Below are 20776 nucleotides of genomic sequence, written 5' to 3'. Positions count from 1 at the left end.
TGCATTCAATTGATATGTTTTAAATATTAGTATAATTACAATTTTATGCATTCAATTGATATGTTTTAAATATTAGTATAATTACAATTTTATATTGGTAGGCAGATGTCAAAATAAGGTCACCAAGACAAAATAAGCCCATAAAAGACCCAAGTGTTGATCTATCTGCTGCTGCTACTCGTAGACTTGGCTCAATTGTAGGTGAAAATGTGTTTATGCTTTTGGGGAAAAACTGCAAGCGGCTAGTCAAGACCTTGACATCATTTCCTGGTGACAAGGAATACCTTGATGTGGATTTGGACCCGACAGTCTTCCATCATGGAAATGTCAATGGTGTTTTTGTGATGTTAGAGGACATCAAGGATTTGCTAACAATGAATTGGTTAGATGTCTCGGTTATACAAGTGTTTATGATGTAAGTTTTAAATTATTCATTTGTTTTATATACATTTGTTATTTATGCTTATTGAAATTGGTTGATTTATTATTTTTCAGGTTTTTGAATAGTCTGTGTAAGCAGTTTGGAGTAGCATCGATTGGGTTTGCATGTCCAACACAAATTTCAGCGGATATGGTCAACAGGTTTGCATGTCCAACACAAATTTCAGCGGATATGGTCAACAAAAATCCTGAAACAACACAAATTTCAGCGGATATGGTCAACAAAAATCCTGAAACTGTTACATCATAAGCGGATATGGTCAACAAAAATCCTGAAACTGTTACATCATACTTGATTCATGTTATGGACACACATAAGGATCAACAATTCATATTGGCACCGTATCATCAAGAGTAAGTCGTTTATTATATTATTTTCTATAACTCAATAACTTTATTTGAAGTGTTTTATAATATATTTGTAAATGTAGGAATCATTGGTTGTTGATCGTGATTTGCATCAACTTAAAAACGGTGTATGTATTTGATCCTTTGAAATGTGGGCGCACTCTTGAAGTCAAACCTAGTATGAATATGTAAGTAAAAACTTTATTATTAATATATGTATATCAAATGTTATTATGTTATTTATAAATTGATATAAGTGTTTATTATATTATTAATATAGGGCATTTCGATCCGTTCCAACAAATGGACGGGGTGTTAGAAGTATGACTTGGAAGGAATGCAAGGTATAAAGTTAAAATTAAAGTTTTAGTATATATATATGATACTAACCTTAGTGTTTTCTTATGGTTTTAAGTGATATGCTATATATTAACATGAAGTAATATATATCTATATTTTGTAGTGTCCACAACAACCCGGAGGTTTTGAATGTGGATAATACACAATGCGATTCATGTATGATATCGTTACCAAGTGTTCAATGCTTGATCGTTTAGATACGGTAAGAAATTTAAATAGAGCTATATATATATATATATATATATATATATATATATATATATATATGTATAGTTAAACTATAATATATAAATTAATATGTTGACTAATAACCCTAATTAATTTGTTTTGTAGGCATTGGAAGATACCACATACTCAATGAATGAAATAGAAGAAGTTCGAGAGTTGTGGGCAAAATATTTTCTAGAAGAGTGCATTTAGAATTTATTTCGTTTTATAAACATGATTATCTCTATTGTTATATTGTGATGCATGTTTTTTATTATTAATTGTGAAAGATATTGTGAATTGTGGTGATGTTTCAATGTGTTGGTGGATGGTAATGTTTGTGTTGGTTTTAAATAGTATGTGTTGGTTTAAAATTAAATATGTGTTTGAAAATTGTTATTTGTGTTGGTTATTAATTTGACATTAGTCATGTATGTATTAGTTTGAAAATATATATTTGTGAATAGAAAATAGATATAGGTTTATAAATTTTGATGCTGAGTTGGATGATTTGGAAAATTTTGAGCAGGTTTTAAATGTAAAAAATTGGATTATTTGTAATTTAAATTGAATATTAAAAAAAAAAAAAAAAAAGTTTACGCGGCACCTGCTGGTACAGGTGCCGCGGAAAGTAATAAAATAATAATAAAAATTTCCTTTCCTCGGCACCTGTAACGGTACAGGTGCCGCGGAAACTATTTATTTATTATTATTTTATTACTTTCCGCGGCACCTGCTAAGCTACAGGTGTCGCGGAAAGTATTTATTTAAAAAAAAAAAAAGAAAATTAAATTCTTTCCGCGGCACCGGTTACGGGTGCCGCGGAAAGACTTACCTTTTAGCGTCACTGCCATAGCCTACACCGTTAGAGGTGTAGCGAAAACACTTTTACAGGTGTAGCCTATGACCTTTTTTGTACTAGTGTAAGAAAGTAATTGGATCAAGAAAGTCCAAGAAGGATACGTAGCACAGAGCAAATTAGGAGTTCAATAAGGATTGGATTTACCATTTATAATGTAATAAGGATTAGGGTTTATTGTTGATAATGTAACAATGACTTCAGTACTACAAGTCTAACAACTAAAGTTATAATCATCTTTCCACAAATTTGATTGTAAATTGTAGCATTACCTGTGACTAGTTCAATTCTCTCCAATCTTGTTTGGATTACTGAAACATCATCTCTTAAACCTTCAAGCATCATTTTTAGCTCCGCTATAGCAATTTTGATTGGTTCACACTCCATATATAGCTTCCATTCCTTGCAATTCGGCATTGAACATAATATCCTTCACAAAAATGAGAAACTAATTAACATCCATTATTCTGAAAAATCAAGTCAAACCTTAATGCAAAATAAAAATCAATTTTGATCTAACCATCTATTGGTGATATTTGAAAAATTTTTACCCACGTACTCTTGCGAGATGTGCATAATGGGATTTCAACCAACATTTATAGTACAAAGCCGACTTGTATTGTAGATTAAAATTATGATTAGATATCCTTTGACAAGTTGAAAATGACCTAGAATTAGACAGACAATTGCAAATGTTCTTCTTCTTCTTGTACTACTATTGTAAGTCAACATTGTTCTTGATGGTAGATGTCTAAAAGCTAGGATTTACTATCTTCAGTTCTTCATCATCGTCTAAAGAAAAGGGAGGATATCAGATGGAAGAAAGGAATAAAAGACACGTTAAAAAACAAAACAAAACAAAAAAAAAAAGGGTTTGCTAGTTGAGGGGTAGCAAGTTCCTTTTTATTAGTCGAATGATCAAATTGCATTTTCATATTTCGTCCAGGGGTTAATTTGACCCTTATTCCTAAAAATAATATTGTATGTATAAAAATAAAAAGAAAGGGTCAAATAGGCCCTTGAACATTCCATGAAAAGTCAATTAGATTCATAAATTTTAAAAAAAATACAATTAAACACATCAATTCAGGATTATAAGGCATTTAACTCCATTAGCCGGTTACCTCTCTAGTAAGTTCTAATAAATGCTCCCGTGACTCGCAACATAAGCTTTGTTTTGAGTATTTAGCTACCACATAAGCATAAATAAATAAAAATTAAATTAAAGAAATTAAAAGAGGATTTAAATATCACGATTCCAACCATAATTCTCAAAATCTTCCTTGCGTTTTTCAACCATTGCTTCGTCTTTTTCACTGTTGCAGGCCTGCAGCTTCTTCACCCTCGCACCACCATCACTCCTCCACCCTCGTCGTTGCGTTCCAATAGCAGTAAAAGGCTATTTTTTCTTCTTCTTCATCCTACTCTTCGTCTTCTTATTTATGGTTCTAATTTTTGAAGATATATTAGGGATTTAATTTTGTGTAGCTTTTCAGAATTAGAGTTCTTCTTTTTCTTCTTTCTTTCTCTCTCTCTCTCTCTCTCTCATTTTCTTGAAAAATGGTGATTTGACACCCAAAAAGGAAAAACAGAACGAGACAATTTTGGTGGTGCTAGTATTACATTGGATTTTAAGGCATGTGATTTGCTAGGGGATTTGTAGTTGCAAATGCCTGGGCGCAGCAGAGCAAGTGGTGGTGATGTTGGAGATCTGGGATACATGGAGGGTGGATTGAGCCATGAAAAAAAAAATGATTTGGTAGCACTGGTGAGAAATTTTTTGAAAAATGGAAGCATTTGTACAGCAGGAGTATTGTGATATCATTGGTATAAACTCCAAGTTGCATTATTTTAGTTTCTGTATTTACAGATATGCATTATATATGCACAGAAGGGACGGTGAAGAACCGGAGAAAGAAGATGACTAGGAATTACTTTTGAAAGTTAAGTGTCTAATTAATTTTTCATGAAACGTGTGAGGACTTATTTGACCCTTGAATTTATGTACCTACAGTTGAAATTTATGTACATTATTGAATTTATTTATGTTTATGTAATAGTGAAGTAGCGAATTTATAGAGTTACAATAGCAAATTTAATTACCTACATAATAAAATTTATGTACCTACAATAATAAACTTAGGGTGCGTTTGGTTCGCATATGGGAATCGGAATCGGAATGGGTATCAAATACTTGGTAAGAGTAATGAGGGTGCGTTTGGTTCGCACATGGGAATCGGAATCGGAATGGGTATCAAATACTTGGTAAGGGTAATGGGTTTTGGTGAAAGTATTTAGCATGTTTGGTAGTTGGGTGGAATGGGAATGATTATTAATAGTTGGGGAAGAAATGATGAAGGAAGATGAAACCCTTATTTAATAAGGGTATGGGTTTTGCCATTAATGGGGTATTCCAAACCCATAGTAGCATTCACAAAACCTATCAACCAAACACTAACAATCACTTTGATACCCATACCTTATGCCTAAACCCCCCAACCAAACACACCCTGAGAGTTTTGGTAAAAGTATTTAGCATGTTTGGTAATTGGGTGGAATGGGAATGATTATTAATAGTTTGGGAAGAAATGATGAAGGGAGATGAAACCCTTATTTAATAAGGGTATGGGTTTTGCCATTAATGGGGTATTCCAAACCCATAGTAGCATTCACAAAACCTATCAACCAAACACTAACAATCACTTTGATACCCATACCTTATGTCTAAACCCCCCAACCAAACACACCCTTAGTAATGAAATTTTTACAATAGTGAATTTATATACTTACAATAGTTTTTTTTTTTTTTTGAATACAATTGACTCTTTCATATATACTTTCTCAACCTACTGAAGCACAACGAACCTGTGACCTCTCACTTGGAAGGTCCACAACTATGCCGCTTGACCAGAAAGCCTTTGACCAAATTCATATATACCTATGAACCAAATTTATATATACCTAGAATAATACTACGTAACTTGTATACGTATAGATTTGTTTTTGACAAAACTGTCGAGATCTTAATTAGAAATTTTTTTAAATGATATACCCTTTATTTATTTATGGGAAAAAAGCACTTTTGGTCCCTCAATTAGTAATACATTTGAAATGTTCTCCCTATCTTTCAATTTGGACATATTTGGTCCCTCAATTATTGAGACGTTTGTCAATTTAGTCCTTCTGTTAGGTAATCTCAATTAACTTCGTTTAGACCATGGGTATAATAGGAATTTCACATAGAAAAATGCACTTTTGGTCCCTTAAATATATTATGTTTCAGTATTACTTATGCTGCCTTGTCCTTTGACAGAAATTTAGTTTCCAGCTATTCAGTTCCAAAGAGTGACGTAAATTCCCTGAATATAGTCAACTGCTTGTTGATATTTGTTAGATTGTTGATCATTTTGTTTCATTAAGTTTGCAAATTGATCTGATACAATCCTATTCGTGATTTGTAGTAAAGCTTGGTGTTCAAAGAAAGACCTCCCTTGCAGTAGTGGCAAAGCTCGATGTAAGACTCACTGCCCACCAACTCTACTGTTGCTGTGTGAGAAAACTATTTACTTATTTACAACAGCTTCTCAGGATTTTACTTTGTCTGCAGATCATTCTCTCTTTATAAATTGTGGAGGAGACAGAACCGAATTTGACGGGAATGAATATGAGGGGGACTCAACGGGTGAAGGTCCATACTTTTTTGCATCCTCTGATAGATGGGCTTACACCAGCTCAGGATTGTTCCTTACAAAAGAGGATGTCAACTTCGTTGCAACAAACAAGTTTCCATCAAATATGATCAATGAGGATATTTAGAAAACAGCTCGACTTGCCCCAAATTCACTCATATATTATGGGTTTTGCATGCAACAGGGGAGCTATAAAGTGCGTCTCCACTTTGCTGAAATAATGTTACCTGGTAAAGCCACATGACTTGGGAAAATCTGCTTCAAGATTTCGCATTGGCTACGATACCTATCATGTGTGTAACAAAACAAACATACTTTTATTGGAATTCATGCATTTATGAGTATGACATAATTTTTTTTTTAATGCGAGATGCGAGATGCATACAAAATTTTACATGTAAATCTATATACAAAATTTTACATGACTTGGGAACGCAGTGAATAAGAGGATACAAACATCTGTTTTCAAGTTCGTTGCGTTCAAACGAAAATCTCTATTAATCTCCCTCTCTCGGTTAGTTCGTCGGCATCACTCTTCTGATTCCTTTTTATTATCTGAACGCTTCATTGCAAAGTTTGTCGAAACTCCACGAAGAGCAATTACCCAGGTTCAATGGCTCGCGTCGCTTTCTGATCGTTTAAAACTCAACACAGATGCATTCTTCTCTGTCAATGGTGCAGCGAGCATAGCCTGACTTAGAAACTCATATAGAAGTATTATTATTTGACTTTGTTTCCCTTTGGCTTAATCTTCCTGCTAAAAATCAATCTTGGGATGGTGAGGAACCAAAAGTGCATTTTTCTATGTGAAATTCCTATTATACCCATGGTCTAAACGGAGTTAATTGAGATTACCTAACAGAAGGACTAAATTGACAAACGTCTCAATAATTGAAGGACCAAATATGTCCAAATTGAAAGATAAGGAGAACATTTCAAATGTGTTACTAATTGAGGGACCAAAAGTGCCTTTTTCCCTTTATTTATTTATAAAAATGATAATGTCAAAAAACTCATAAGACCAAAGTCCACATTGCTATTGTCATAGAATCATTCGTTACATAACTATAATTGATGCATATGAAGAATTGTGTGCACCGAAAATAAAGATATGTGAATGTATACACGTTCCCATCGAAAAAGAACAAGGATTCAATTATAGCATATGCCTGCATTACAATCATATAAACTGCACTTCACTATCAGTCAAAACCACACAACATAATGAGGAACAACCAACAATAACATCCAATTTGCAGTTCTTTTTCAAGAATAGGTCAACATTCCTCCACAGCGAAAAACAAAATCGAGATCTTTCACAATCAAGATCACTTCTTTGAGCTGGCTGTATTGAGCATCTTCACAGAGTAGAAACCTGTTCCTCGGCAATCAGTCGCTCTACTGTCTTGAGTACAAGAGAAAGGATTTGTGCTTCATCACAACATCAAGTTAGGTGTGCATAGACTCCAATTATATGACATATATAGTCTATACTTGACTCACCCACAAAAGGGGGAAAAGGAAATTGGGAAGTTTCAAAATTGGGTCTTTGTTCCGTACACCATGAATCTCAGGACTAATTAGTAAATTAGCTGATGAAGAGCAGCAACAAATAGTCATTCCAGACAAGAATACGAATTTCATATGAACTCAAGCCATGTCATGCACTTCATTTGAACTATCTTTTGATCTGTGCTTCCTCTTCTTACTTCTGCATTTTCAAAATGGCATAATTATGTGCAGGGAATTCGAATGTCTTGAAGAGAAAGAGAGAGAGAGAGGATATGAAATGTACTTGTCATGTAGACCAGGATCCAGGCACGATTTTAGTTTCCGATCAATGTGCTTCACATCTTTGGCGGAAGGGGACTCAAGTTTATTTATCTGTTAAATATCCAAGTCAACAAAATATTGTAACGGGCCATCTGATTGCACTCGGATTAGAAATATTAAACAGGAAAACTTAAAGATATTATAGCAGCAAGTTCTATGCAAATTGAATTCAATTAAACATGACAAGCATTTACCAAAGACTCAATAGGATTTAAAAGGCCACTTAGGTCTGAAATGGAATGAGTAGGTTGTTGTCGTGCTAAAATTCTTTCCAGGTATCTGCATAAGATGCAATTATGACATGTCAAGAATTGGAAATTGGAGCAAATGAACAAATAGTTGGATTTATATTAGCACAAACTTCAGACCTCTCAAAATCAAGAATACCATGATTCTTATTAGCTCTACGCAGAGCTGTCAGTGCCAACTGCCATAAATAAGTAAAAGTTAACAAGAAACACGGTGAAATGGACAAGAATAATTATATGTTATACACTTAATGAAGAGAAAAATGTATTCTCACATGTGTAAAGAGGTCAAGAATAAGTATCATAAAAAGTTCATGAGAAAGTTTCTTTAAAAAGTTCTAAAAATGCTATTTTTATCATTATTTTCCAACTTTATTTCTCTTTGCACATCTTCAGCCAAACATCACTTCTTGGATGGCAGCATTTTAAAAAACCAGCATGTTTACAAGGAAAACTTGTGAGACCAACGTATGAATGCAACATCAGAATGACATGATGATATTTTATGAAAGACTACACCCATACAACACTTGTACCATAATTAAAAGCTCCAAAACACATTTCAAAAAGAAGAATGACTTCTAAGTAATATCATCCAGAGAAGATATAAATAAAAACAATGAAAAGACAGCCAAAAAAAGGGTCAAGCCAGGTGCACAATATTACGCTATCATAAAAAATCTGGGGAAGATATAAGAAAACTTATGTACGTTGATGTTATTGCTGAGTTGGTTGTTTGGACTCATGGTAACAAACAAACCATAGCATCAGAAAATCTTCAATATTAATAATTAATAATATGAATGATAAACCTGGAAAATGACTTCCAGAAGTTATTTTTTGGATTTTTCAATGTTTGGCTATCCAAGGAAAATGAAATCAATGGAAAATACCCATTCTAGTCAAAGGAAAGAGACACATTTTGACAGAAATATCTTTGAGATTTTTACTCAAAAGACATTTTCCAGATCCCTCTCACACTCGATTCTCTCTATCTCTCTCCCAGTCTCCCTCTCTCACACTTGTCTCTCTCGTCTCCCTCTCTCATGCTCGGCTCTCTCTTGGACTCTTCTCCATCACTGCAACCGCCTCATTCTTCGTTGGAGCCGACCAAGTCCATGTATATTTATCTTCCTTTTTTCTTTTTTTCATTATTATAGCTTCAAATCAAGGATTTTTTGGGTATGTATCGGATTTTCTACATTCAATTTTTCGTTTTTTCAATTTGTTTTAGGTTTTTATATTCTCAATTTTTTGTTGCTGCCTGCACAAAGGCAAAAGCCAGAAATACGGTTTTCTAACTTTTAGCCAAATAGTAAAAAGGCAGTTTTCTGATCTAACAATAAGAAATGAAAATGTTTTCCAAAAAATGAGTCATTTTCCAGAAAATATCTTCTAGGTTTCCAAACAGACTCTAAATATGATCCATCTAGAATGATTATAAAGCTGTAGCCAGAAAAATATCTTCAGACCTCAACAAGCCTATTATCTCATTAAATGAACTCAAGCAGACATCAAATATTAGGCTCCACCAATAAAGCAAGACCCACTAAGAAACTCCAATCTAGAGAACAAATGATACAAAGACAAGCAAGTAAATGATATAACCAACCAAAAAATGTTAAGAATGATATAAACAACTAAAAAAATGTTAAGAATTGAATGGACGACAGTGTCAATAGGTAGTGGAAGACAAATCTGTTAATGGCTAAATACAGTAAGTAATAAGGAACATTTATCATCAAGAATGCAGAGCTATTAGCCTTTATGTCTCATAGTTAATTCAAGTAAATGGAATGGAAGGAAAGGTGATATCAGCCAAAGGGAAAGAAATAAAGGAGAAATGTAGGATCAAATTGATGAGAGAATACCTGCCCAGGTGGAAATAAAAGGGTTGCATCTGTAAGCATAGCCCTATCTGCTTCTATCTTGGCCCTTTCAAGCAATTTCTATATCAGAAAGGAAAATGAAATGCAAAACTATCATGTTAACGGTAGAAAGAATATCAAACTTCATAATATGAACAGGGCATTCTTTACAAAAGACAGCTCCATTATCACTGGATAAATTAATAGTAGCATTTCTATACACACAAAATCCATTCATTGCTCAAGTTGCAATTTTTAAGGAAAACTGCAATACAAAATAAATGGATCTCTATGCAAATTAAAAATGGCAAGACTTATAAGAGAGTTACTTGCACCTGTAAAAGCCTTCCATAAGTGTAACAAATATTAGAAACACATAAATACTAAGAGGGTATAGAGTACAAGCTTCTCAGCCAAACTCTTTCTATGACAATGCCACTAGGTGGGCAGAAATGGAGAGAAGAAAAATAACCTATGTAGATTAACTAATACCTAAGAATAGTTGAATGAAACATATTAACAACCACCAACCAGATTGTCCAAGGATGAAAAGACAACAATCAAAGAAATATCTAGTAATTGTTAAGAGAAATTTTTTTTGCATCTTAAGAAAGTACCTTCAGTGTATCAAGCTGCTCACCTTCAGCTCCACAGAAATCCTAAAATGACAACAGATATCATGTCAACATATAAGCAGCTTTTCATATTGTAGAATGAAACTAACAATCAATTAAAGAGAATGTGTCAGCATAAAACCTCTATATCATTGACAAAACCTTCAACTGCACGATAAGGAGCAAAAACAATGAGATCAAAATCTAAACTCTGCAAAGTCGGGTAAAAGTGACATCAATATTAAAAGCAAAAGTCAGAGAGAACAAAGAGGGAAAGAACAAACATAAACAGCATCCATGCCTGAAGAACCAGAAGTTCATTGTTGAGGATAACTTGGTGATCCTGTTCAATCCCCTTACCAAGCTCCTCAGCTGATACATGATTCTCTTCTGCTTTGCAAGCAATGTATATGCAGGTTAACCTGTAAATTTATAAGCAAAAGGAAGGCCTCTGTCAAGATTCTTCTATCACATCCATCAGAGGTTGAAGACTTTGCATAATTGCATATCATCATTTCTACAATACATCAACTTGATAAACATAACATTGAGAATTTTATCCTTGTGACACATTATAAAATACATGAAGAATTTCTATAGTAGGGAAGAAGAGGATATAGCACAGAAGCAATCTTACATGATATTTTTCGGATGATGTTCCATCACAGACCACTGTAGATAAAATCTTTTAAAGTAAATGAGAGCTGTAGCCTGCAAAGCAATTGAAAATTAGACAGAAGTTTTTTATTTACTTTTGATCCACTAATGCCTATAATTTAACCAAAACCTCATACCTGAATTTTGCGTGGGAACTTAAACGCATCACATACATCTTGAATTTTGAACTCGTAAAAAGCCCTCAGAAGTTGTTCTTCTTCAACTTTAAGGGGTTTTGGACGCTTCTCACCTAATGTGCCAATCAAAATGGGGTTTAAAAAGAATAATAAAAATAATAGATTACTCAATAGATAGGAGCTATATGTTTTTGTTGCAAACAACCTTACCAGTTTCTTTTGCACCAGCCGGAGGTTCCACATATGAGAAAGACCCATCAACGTCTACTTCCATTCGAGTTGTTCCATACTTCGAAATGATAATCAATTTCAGTATTTTATCATTGTAAGGGAAACATCAATAAGATTTAAAATTGAATATAATAAAATAACATAAACACAAAATATATGCACCATTTTAAATTATTTTATAATTTTCTTCTGTATATATTTATAAAATAAAAAAACAAAAACAAAAACAAAAACTGATGTTATAGAACTAAATTACAGTACAGTTCATTCACTGGATTAAATTGTCCAGTGTACATAATATCAAATTTTTTCTTTCCTATATCAACATTAAAAGTTTAAGTGATTCCTACAAAGTACTAAATAGGATAAATATCTAAGAATTTCACATCTGCAAACAATGCCCTACTTTGCATTCTATCCTAATATCAGAATGCCATGTAACAATGCAAGAAAGGTGTGCCAACGAGTAAACAAGCATAAGTAATAAGTTTGTCATTACACAAAGACCACAGACACCACACACACAATCAACCCAGAAAAGATGGGTTGCCATTTAGGCTTTTCAAAAATAGTCCTGCTCTTTTTACATATCCATAGTGAGCGTTACCCCACTAATGCTATAGATGATACAAGTTGCAGGAACAGGAGATGGGCTCATAAGAAAGCAGAAGTTTTTGACTCTTCTCCCAATCTATCAAACATATCCATGCATCTTAGCAGACATATTTCAATAAGTAAAGTATTTCCAAACAAGTTTTGCTTTAATTATTTTTCCCTGGAAATTCATTCAAATTTGTATGCCTAAATTATTCTTTCAAACTACAAGTATACTACTTGTTAATCCGTTACTAAGATTGCATTTCAACTTTCATGTAGCCAACAAAATCTCACATAAAATGTGTTCTAGAATTTCTACTATGTAAGACATTCCTCCTTGGCCTGGAGATGAATTTGCAGGGAAGGCTAAAGGCTAAAGGTGTTGATGCCTTTCAGGGGTGTGGCTCAAGGATTTGCAAATAGTATTGGTGTGCTTCTCTTGGTTGCTAATGCAGTATTCCCTTTCTTTCAAATAGAGGACTCCTTTGTCCCCATATCTCTGCTTCATTAATAAAGTTTTTTTTGTCTACAAAAACTTTAGGAAAGTATCAATATTACAGATAACTCAAACTTTTAGCTAGGGCAATCAATAAAGGGGCATATTCACAATAAATGCATATAGAAATGCATCAAACAAAATGCAAAAGTTGTTCTATGAATAAAAATTCCCACTGTAAGCAGCATCCTGTACAGAATTACATGCGTAGCTATTTGCAACAAATAAAGCAGAAAGCACTTGCCAAAGACCTTGTGGTCAAGCGGCATGAAGTCACTCTCCCAATTGGGAGGTATAGGGTCGAGCCTCAATGGAGGCGATATTGACTCGTTGGGCTTAGTAGGTTGAGAAAGTATAAATGAACAGATACTACATGTAACAGGGTTAGTAGTACTCAAAAAAAAAAAAAAAAAATGCACTTGCATACCTTCTCCAATGCCTGCTTAGCTCTCTGATTGACAGCCTTGTACTTTTCCTTCTACAAACAGTAATAAACACATATAATACCTAGAGTGTACATACATATTGCAAATAAATATTGAATAGAAACAATAAATACTGTAACTTCGCTAAGATTATCTTTCTTCTGGTTTAGGAGCGCGGTGAGTTGAGGTGTGAGGAAAAAAAAATACTTACGAGATCTTGGGGAGAGAAAATCCACTTGGCTCGGTGAGTTGAGGTGGTGAAATCCGCCATTGTTGTCTGCTCCGTTAAACCGCCATGACGGCCACCAAAATCCACCGTGATCACCACCAAAACGATGTGTGATATCCACGGAAATATCCAATTACGAACTTAATTTGTTCTATTCCAAAAAACTAAGAAAATTCATTGAATAAAAATCACAAACTTCCTTCAAAAAATGAGGAATTTGCAGGTGAAGCCGAGGGTTTTATCGGTGAAATGTAAAAACCCTAGCTATAGAAGGATGTACCTGAAATCTGAATGTGCTTTAGAGTATTGTACCAAGCAGATTAACATATTCTTTTAAATTAAATCCTCAAACTATATAGAAAAATCCAATTTGCGTCATTAGAGCATTTGGAGTAATTGTAATTCTTTAAAAGTTTTTACATGTGACTAAAAAAGAGAAAAATTGAAAGGAAAGAAAAAAAAATTAAAAGAAAATAAAGCTTTAACGTGTGCTTTCAAGTTTCGGCTGCGCGCGAGATTAATATCTCACGCGAGGCTCTTTTAAATTGTTGCATTTTCTATGGGATCTACATAGCTAACAAACAATCATTATTGCTTGGATCATGGTCCACATATTTGTGTGCACTATAAATAAAAAGTATATTTTTAATATATTAAAAATGCATTATTTGAAATTGTATGATTTTTTATATATTATCAAATAATGTACCTTCAATACACAAATAATGTATTTTTAGTATATTAAAAATGTATATTACATTCATGGTCCACACAGTTACGTGGATCATGGTCTACACAATAATTTGCCGACAAAAACCAAACTCCTTCAATAAAGAATCTTTTCCTTCTCTCTCCTCACCCTCTTTCCTCCACATATGCTTTGTTTCCTAAAAAACCACACCAAAATGTATTGATTGAGATGCTCTTAATTAAAAAAAAAAATCAATTTCCAACCCAACCGTAAAAATTTTTTTTTAAATAATCTTTTTTAACTATTAAAAATCCTAGCATTTAATACTAAAATTTCATATTTGTCGTTATCTTCAAATTAAATCCTCTAGAGATGGCCAAACACCTTATGCTTAAATGGCATGTAGTGACTCTCTCATGTGGGAGGTCATGAGATTGAGCATTAGTGGAGGTGTTGTTGACTTTTGGTGCTGTATGTTTAAAATAATTTTTTTAAAAAAATAAAGATATACAACGCCGGTTCTCTCTAGAATTGACGTCGTATGTTCTAAATAATTTTTTTTTTTAAATAAAAGACATACGATGTCGGTTTTACACGACGTGGTATGTTTTGAATAATTTAAAAAAAAAATAAAGACATACAATATGTCTTTTTTTTACTTAACAACCATCAAATCTATACACTAGAGATCAGATCGCACATCATCTAGAGATCACCATGCCTTCCTTCTTCCTTCGTCAACATTAGTTGCGAGAGGAGCGCTTGGAGGACCAAAATCCTCCTTCGCCAGCAGCAGCAGCCATGAAACCTGTGAAGTACGTACGTAAGCCACCTTGGTTTTCTTCTTTGATTATGAACTTTTTCTAGATTTACTATCCTCCTTGGTTATCTTCTTTGATTATGAACAGACACAGGGCCATCTTTGCGACACCAACACCAGAAATGACGTACGCCACCAACACCAGAAATGACGCACGCACAGGACCATCTCTGCAGCCGGACAACGAGTTCTTGAGGTGATAGTGACCTGAGAGAAGATGATGGAGAGTTGGCGCAACGATGATGCTCCTCATTCGACAAATCCAGTGGGTTATACGATTTCCCTCTCCATTTGGCATGCCACCGAAAGTTATGGTTGTCGGTGATTGCTTCTTGTTTCTAAGTTTTTGTGATGGAGAATTATCGCCAATAGTCCAATATGATGCCGCTACTTTTTACAATTTTTTTTCTAATTAAATATTTATACGACGTTGGTTTTTTATAAAAACCGATGTCGTAACGTCGGTTTTTAAAAAACCGACGTCGTATAATTTATTTATAACGTCTGTTAGAACTATGTCGGAAAATAATCGACGTCGTATGTCCAAAATAACCGATGTTAAAAGGTATTTTTGTAGTAGTGAATAGGGGTGAGCAAACAGTTGGTCGGTTACATAACCGACCGAATAACCGATCGAGATTTTTGCCCTCCGTAACCGACCGAAACCGACTGAATGTAATGCTATGAGTCTATGACCGACCAAAAACCGACCGTCGGTTACCAAAAATTCGAAAAAAAAAAAAGAAGTCAAAATCACAAAGTCAAACAAAAACATTACATAAATCATACTGTTAGTCTCACTTCACTACCAAGATTGGCATGTTAATAGCCAAAGTAACAAACCACAATGGCATACTGCCCCTAACACAAGCACTACAGCCACTACCAAAGACCAAAGTCCAAACTCATAACTCAGTAACTCACAAACATATTACAGAAATAGTCCAAACACCAACATTCAACACATATTAATTTAAAACAAAATTACAAACAAACTACATAAAACAGTTGATGATTAAATATTATCTGGACACTGTCGGACGACGGACACTCGGAGAGTAGTCGGAGTCTCGGGCTCTCGAGTCTCGACCGACTGGGTAGAAGCCGGAAAGTGGTGGTGTGGTGCCGTGGAAGTCGAATGCCAAACGCCCAGACCGGCAGACCACGAAAGTCGAGTGGAAGTCGTTTGTGGAACAGCGTCGTATAGAGTCCGATAGTCGAGAATGGCGTGGAGATTACAGATTAGGATTTAGCAGAAATGGAGAAAACGAGTGGAGGGTGGAGACAATGAGACCGTGAGGGGCTGAGGGCGTGAGACGTGGAGTGAAGTCTGAAATCTAATTCTGAATTGCAATTGAGAATTTGAGATTAAGTTTTAGGGTGAGGCTGATGGAGTAATGGGCTATTGGGCTAAGGAGTAAGGGATGAATCATGAATGAGCTAACATATTATTTAGATATATTAATATATTAATATTATAATATATATATATATATATATATATATATATATAAAATAACCGACCCCCAATAACCGTATCATAACCGAAAAACTAAAAACCGAAAAACCAAAAAACCAAAAAAATTTTGAACTTAATAACCGTAACCGACCGATAACTGATTTTTTCGGTTGGTTCGGTTATAGGTTATCGGTTAGCGGGCGGCTAACCGATATTTTGTTCACCCCTAGTAGTGAATATAATGAGAGTAGCTTTGTCCAAATGTATGTGTATGTCCTATGTATTATATAGTATGATAATAAACTCACTAATAAAACACTATTTCAGTATGCATATGCAAGCAGATTTAAGAATCCATCATGTTAAGCATAAGATTGATGATGCAAATTTAACACCTCACTTGGCATTAATTGATGGAGATATAGTTAACCAATCAGAATGCAATGATAAAAATGTTGAAGATGAGAACCAAGATACTAATTATGAAGAAGATGAAAATGTGGGTATTAATTCTGAGAATGATGATGGCCAACAAATTTCTAGAATTAAACAGTATGGTGAAGAGATTGATTATGATGAAAACATGCATGGAAGTGATGATGAAGATCAAGAAGATGATGTTGCTTTTCTTTTTGAAGAAGATGATGAATTGAATGACATTAGGAGGTTTCAAGGTAGACAAGAGTAGGTTAATGTTGACGCTCAATCAAATCAAAGAAATTCAAGAAAGGTAAAATATAGGGTTGAAGAACCCATTGCTGAAAATGAGGATGTAGTCCGTGTGTATTATGACTCAAATGATCCACCTAGTTACCAGTCTAAGATTGAGCCTGAGGAAACTGAACTAGTGCCACATCAAATAAGTAAAGAGAAGGGGAAATGTAAGCATTCCACTTACAATCCAACTGTTGAATCTTATGAGCTAGAATTGGGCATGTTGTACGAAGATGGTTGCCAATTTAAGAAGGCAATGATTGATTATGCAATCCATTTTAAGAGGGATATATGCTACTACAAAAATGAGTCAAAGAGAGTGATGTTAAAATGTACTAAAGGTTGCCCATTCCACTGTACTGGTTACAAGTACAAATGTTTCAGTTAAAAACTCTTGAACCTGAACATAAGTGCAATAAGAAGTTTACTCTGCAATTGGTGAGCAAAAACTGGATAGAGGATAAGTATGAAGACAAGATTAGGAAAAATCCTTGTATTGTGCATGTAGAATTGAAAAATTACATTAAATCATAGTTGAAAATCAATGTTAGTGTAAGTAAAGTTAGAATAACTATAAGATCTGTGTAGAATAAAATTAATGCAGGATTTGAGGATCAATTTAGAAGAATTAGGGATTATGCACAAGAGTGCATCAACTCTAACCCTGGTAGCACATCTCTTGTGAAGACTAATTGGACAACTCCTGACAGCTAAAAGGAGTAATTTTAGTGGTGAGGTAAATCTGTGGTAAAACGGAGAAGAGTTTTCCCGAGTGTCGGTCCCTTGAGGATGGCAGATTGGGATCGAATTAGGGTTGGCATTTAGGATGTTAAAAAGTAAGAGTTACAAAAATTAGCTAGGAACAAGAGGGTAGCAAGGCATATATTTGAACGGTACTAAAACAATAAAAAAGGGGAAGGGGGCGTGTGACCTAGTTAGTCTAGGCGATCAAACACTCTAAGGGGATTATAGCAATGAGGTTTGGGGATGATCACGGGAGTCCACGGTATTAATACCATGTGGCGTCACACTCGTACTCTCAATCCTCAGTTGGTTGAGGCATTTAATCGAACACCTTGCTTACCACTCCTCCCGGGCCTCATCCTTTCGGATAGAGGGCGGGGATGTGGATGAGTTGGACTCGTGAGAGGCCGCTATCGCGCACACAGTCACTTTCACAAAGTCTACTATCTATCCCGGTCGGAAATAAAAGCAAAGCACGAGGAACTTCAATCACACAAGACTAAACCCTAGTTCATCATTTTCACAATCATATGGCGAAAATTCAAACATCAATCGTAAGATCTAACATGGAGCACACACACCCCTCAACTAATCTACTCAAACATTTTCAACATTAAAGATCAAGCAATAGACAATAACAAAACAAATAAATCGAAATCACAATCTATGAGAACAAGAGTAGAGTAATATACCTAGGAATCCAATAGATCTATTACACCTTCACTCTCATTCATCTCCTTGAATATATCATGGGAGAACTAATCTAAGCTAAGGAAAAATGGGGATTTCCCCCAAAGGGGAGAAACAAAATGAAATCAGATCTAGAAATTGGGGCTCTCCTTTCTAAAATGCAGAGGAAGGGTTTAAATAGCCAACATAAATTCAAAATCTCGAAATTGTCCTTAATGACCGATCCACATTCCATCCACACGTGGATGGGGGCGTGTACATGTACTGGAATGGATCCACGCCTCCTCCACGCGTGAAGCACTCGTGGTTGGACCCTACTTCGTTCGTTTCTTCGTTTTGCTCCTTCTTTTGGGCCGGGGTCCTGTTATATCCTACGGGAATGACTTAAAACACAATTTAAAGTTGAGTTTGTTGATTTGATCACATCAGAGTCTTTTATGCACGAAATGATTATAAATGGGTGTCAAAACTGTACATTAATGCCCCAATTTTGACCCTATATTCGACTATTCTTGGCGCTTATCAACAGCCCATGTGTTTTTCAAAGAATCTATGTTTGCTTTGTAGCTTTGAAAAGAGGTTTCTTAGATGGATGTAGGAAAATAATTGGGTTGGATGGGTGTTTTCTAAAAGGGTTGCTCAAGGGAGAATTTTCAAGTGCAGTTGGAAGGGATGCAAATAACCAAATGTACCCTATTGCATGGGCTGTGATTGGAGATTGAAAATACCGATTCATGGCGATGGTTTTTGGAGCTTATGAAAAATGATTTGGGAATCGCTACCGCTTATATACCCTTGGACTATTGTCAGTGACCAGCAAAATGTATAAAATGAATTATTGTTATATTTGAAAATAGTTTATGGTGTCTTTGTCACATTATAGAGTGTATATATAATGGTTAATATGCTCACTATTTTTAATCATCTTTTTGCAAGGCTTAACAAATGTCATCCAAGAATTGTTTCTTGATTCAGAGCATAGGAATTGTGCATGACATATTCATGCTAATGGGAGTAAGCATCACAAATGAAAGGTTTTAAAGAAGCATTTTTTTTATGTGTGCTAAGTCAATAATAGAAGCACAATTGCAAGGCTTAACAAATGGCCGATCCACGTTCTATCCACGCGTGGATGGGGGCGTGGACGCGTACTGGAACGGATCCACGTGTGAAGCACTCGTGGTTGGACCCTGCTTGGTTCGTTTCTTTATTTTGCTCCTTCTTTTGGGCCAGGGTCTTGTTATACCTTGCGGGAATGACTTAAAACACAATTTAAAGTCAAGTTCGTTGATTTGATCACATCAAAGTCTTTTATGCACGAAATGATTATAAATGGGTGTCAACACTGTACATTAATGCCGCAAATTTGACCCTATATTCGACTATTCTTGGCGCTTATAAAAGTTTCCACACTTAAACATTGCTTGTCCTCAAGCAAGTATACTATCTAAACTCTAATCACTTAAGTGCCAAGAATAGTTAAGTATTATCATCGATCGATTGACCAAGTGGTTTGCGCGTGCAACTAAATAGAAAAGGTGAAATTCCCTACACTATCTACCAAGAATGCTAAGCTCATGTTGATTAAATTTTAGGAATATGCTAATGAAGCGAAAATCTCATAAGATAGATTTCACAATAAGAAAAATCATTTTCACACCTTTCAAGCATGCAAATAATTAGGGGTTCACCTTCTATTTTGTAAGGGCATAAAAGCTGATCCCATTAGTGGGAACGATGTGCACACCCTAATCAATTTCCAACCTTACGCCAAATCCCCTTCACATAAAAATAAATGAGGGTAGGGATATGGACCGCTCACTGCCATGGCTTTGGCGGTCACTCTTTCTTCTCATCCCCTCGGATCTCATCTCAGGCGACCTGACTTCACATGGATCTCCATGTTTTTTCGAAAGTCAGTGCAATGGGTGCCCGAATCCAAGCGGGGTGTCTTACCTCCTTTCAATTTTCTCGTCTCCTAGGATATCTTTGGGACAGCCGACTTCACGTAGAACTCTACGCTTGTTTGAAGACTGTGCAATGGTTGCCCCATATCCTGGCGAGATGGCTAACCTCGGATCTTCTCTCTAGGAGTGGCCAAATTTTAGCCTTTTTATCAATTCACCATTTCAACCCCTCATGCCTTTTTCTAGGGGATTGGGGGATGATCTCTCATTCTCGCCTTTAGGCTCTCCTTTTGCCCCATGCCCTACCAAATTAAGTTCAATTTCCGGGCTTTGCTATCCTTATATTTCTAAAATCAGAGGGTACACACTCCCACTTCGGAAGGTCCTTGACTAAGTTCCTAACAAAATAAGAGGTGAATAACATGCAAACACACAAAGATTTGAACCATTGCGGTTCCAAGGATTTCAATTTTAGGTGCAAAAGGCAACTTCCAAAGCGTATTGCAAAAATT

At 35.1% G+C, this 20776-nt stretch overlaps 1 protein-coding gene across 1 annotated transcript; it reads right to left on the bottom strand.

Annotated features, from left to right (window-relative positions):
- Window positions 1-6920: 6920 nt before the first annotated feature.
- Window positions 6921-13633, bottom strand: LOC115997553 (cyclin-H1-1). Its single transcript, XM_031237133.1, has 14 exons — window positions 13520-13633; window positions 13222-13403; window positions 13013-13063; window positions 11472-11550; window positions 11262-11374; window positions 11105-11178; window positions 10769-10889; window positions 10610-10678; window positions 10471-10512; window positions 9857-9934; window positions 8106-8164; window positions 7932-8016; window positions 7700-7788; window positions 6921-7615 (listed from the first exon to the last, which is right to left on the bottom strand). Exons 2-14 carry the CDS (start codon window positions 13279-13281, stop codon window positions 7555-7557), a joined length of 981 nt encoding a protein of 326 aa, XP_031092993.1. The 5' UTR covers window positions 13282-13403; window positions 13520-13633; the 3' UTR covers window positions 6921-7554.
- Between the last annotated feature and the right edge of the window lie 7143 nt (window positions 13634-20776).

This window comes from Ipomoea triloba, chromosome 11, assembly GCF_003576645.1.
Source record: "Ipomoea triloba cultivar NCNSP0323 chromosome 11, ASM357664v1".
NCBI lineage: Eukaryota > Viridiplantae > Streptophyta > Magnoliopsida > Solanales > Convolvulaceae > Ipomoea > Ipomoea triloba.
This window is presented reverse-complemented; position numbering and strand designations above follow the sequence as displayed.

Bases quoted from the DNA above. Each gene is read 5' to 3' on its own strand.
- LOC115997553 (XM_031237133.1), bottom strand. From the start codon at position 13,281: ATGGCGGATTTCACCACCTCAACTCACCGAGCCAAGTGGATTTTCTCT. The intron at 9,935-10,470 runs GTACTTTCTTAA...TTTCTGATATAG, and splicing joins AGCAGCTTGATACACTGAAG to AAATTGCTTGAAAGGGCCAA. The intron at 7,616-7,699 runs GTACATTTCATA...TTGAAAATGCAG, and splicing joins GATCCTGGTCTACATGACAA to AAGTAAGAAGAGGAAGCACA.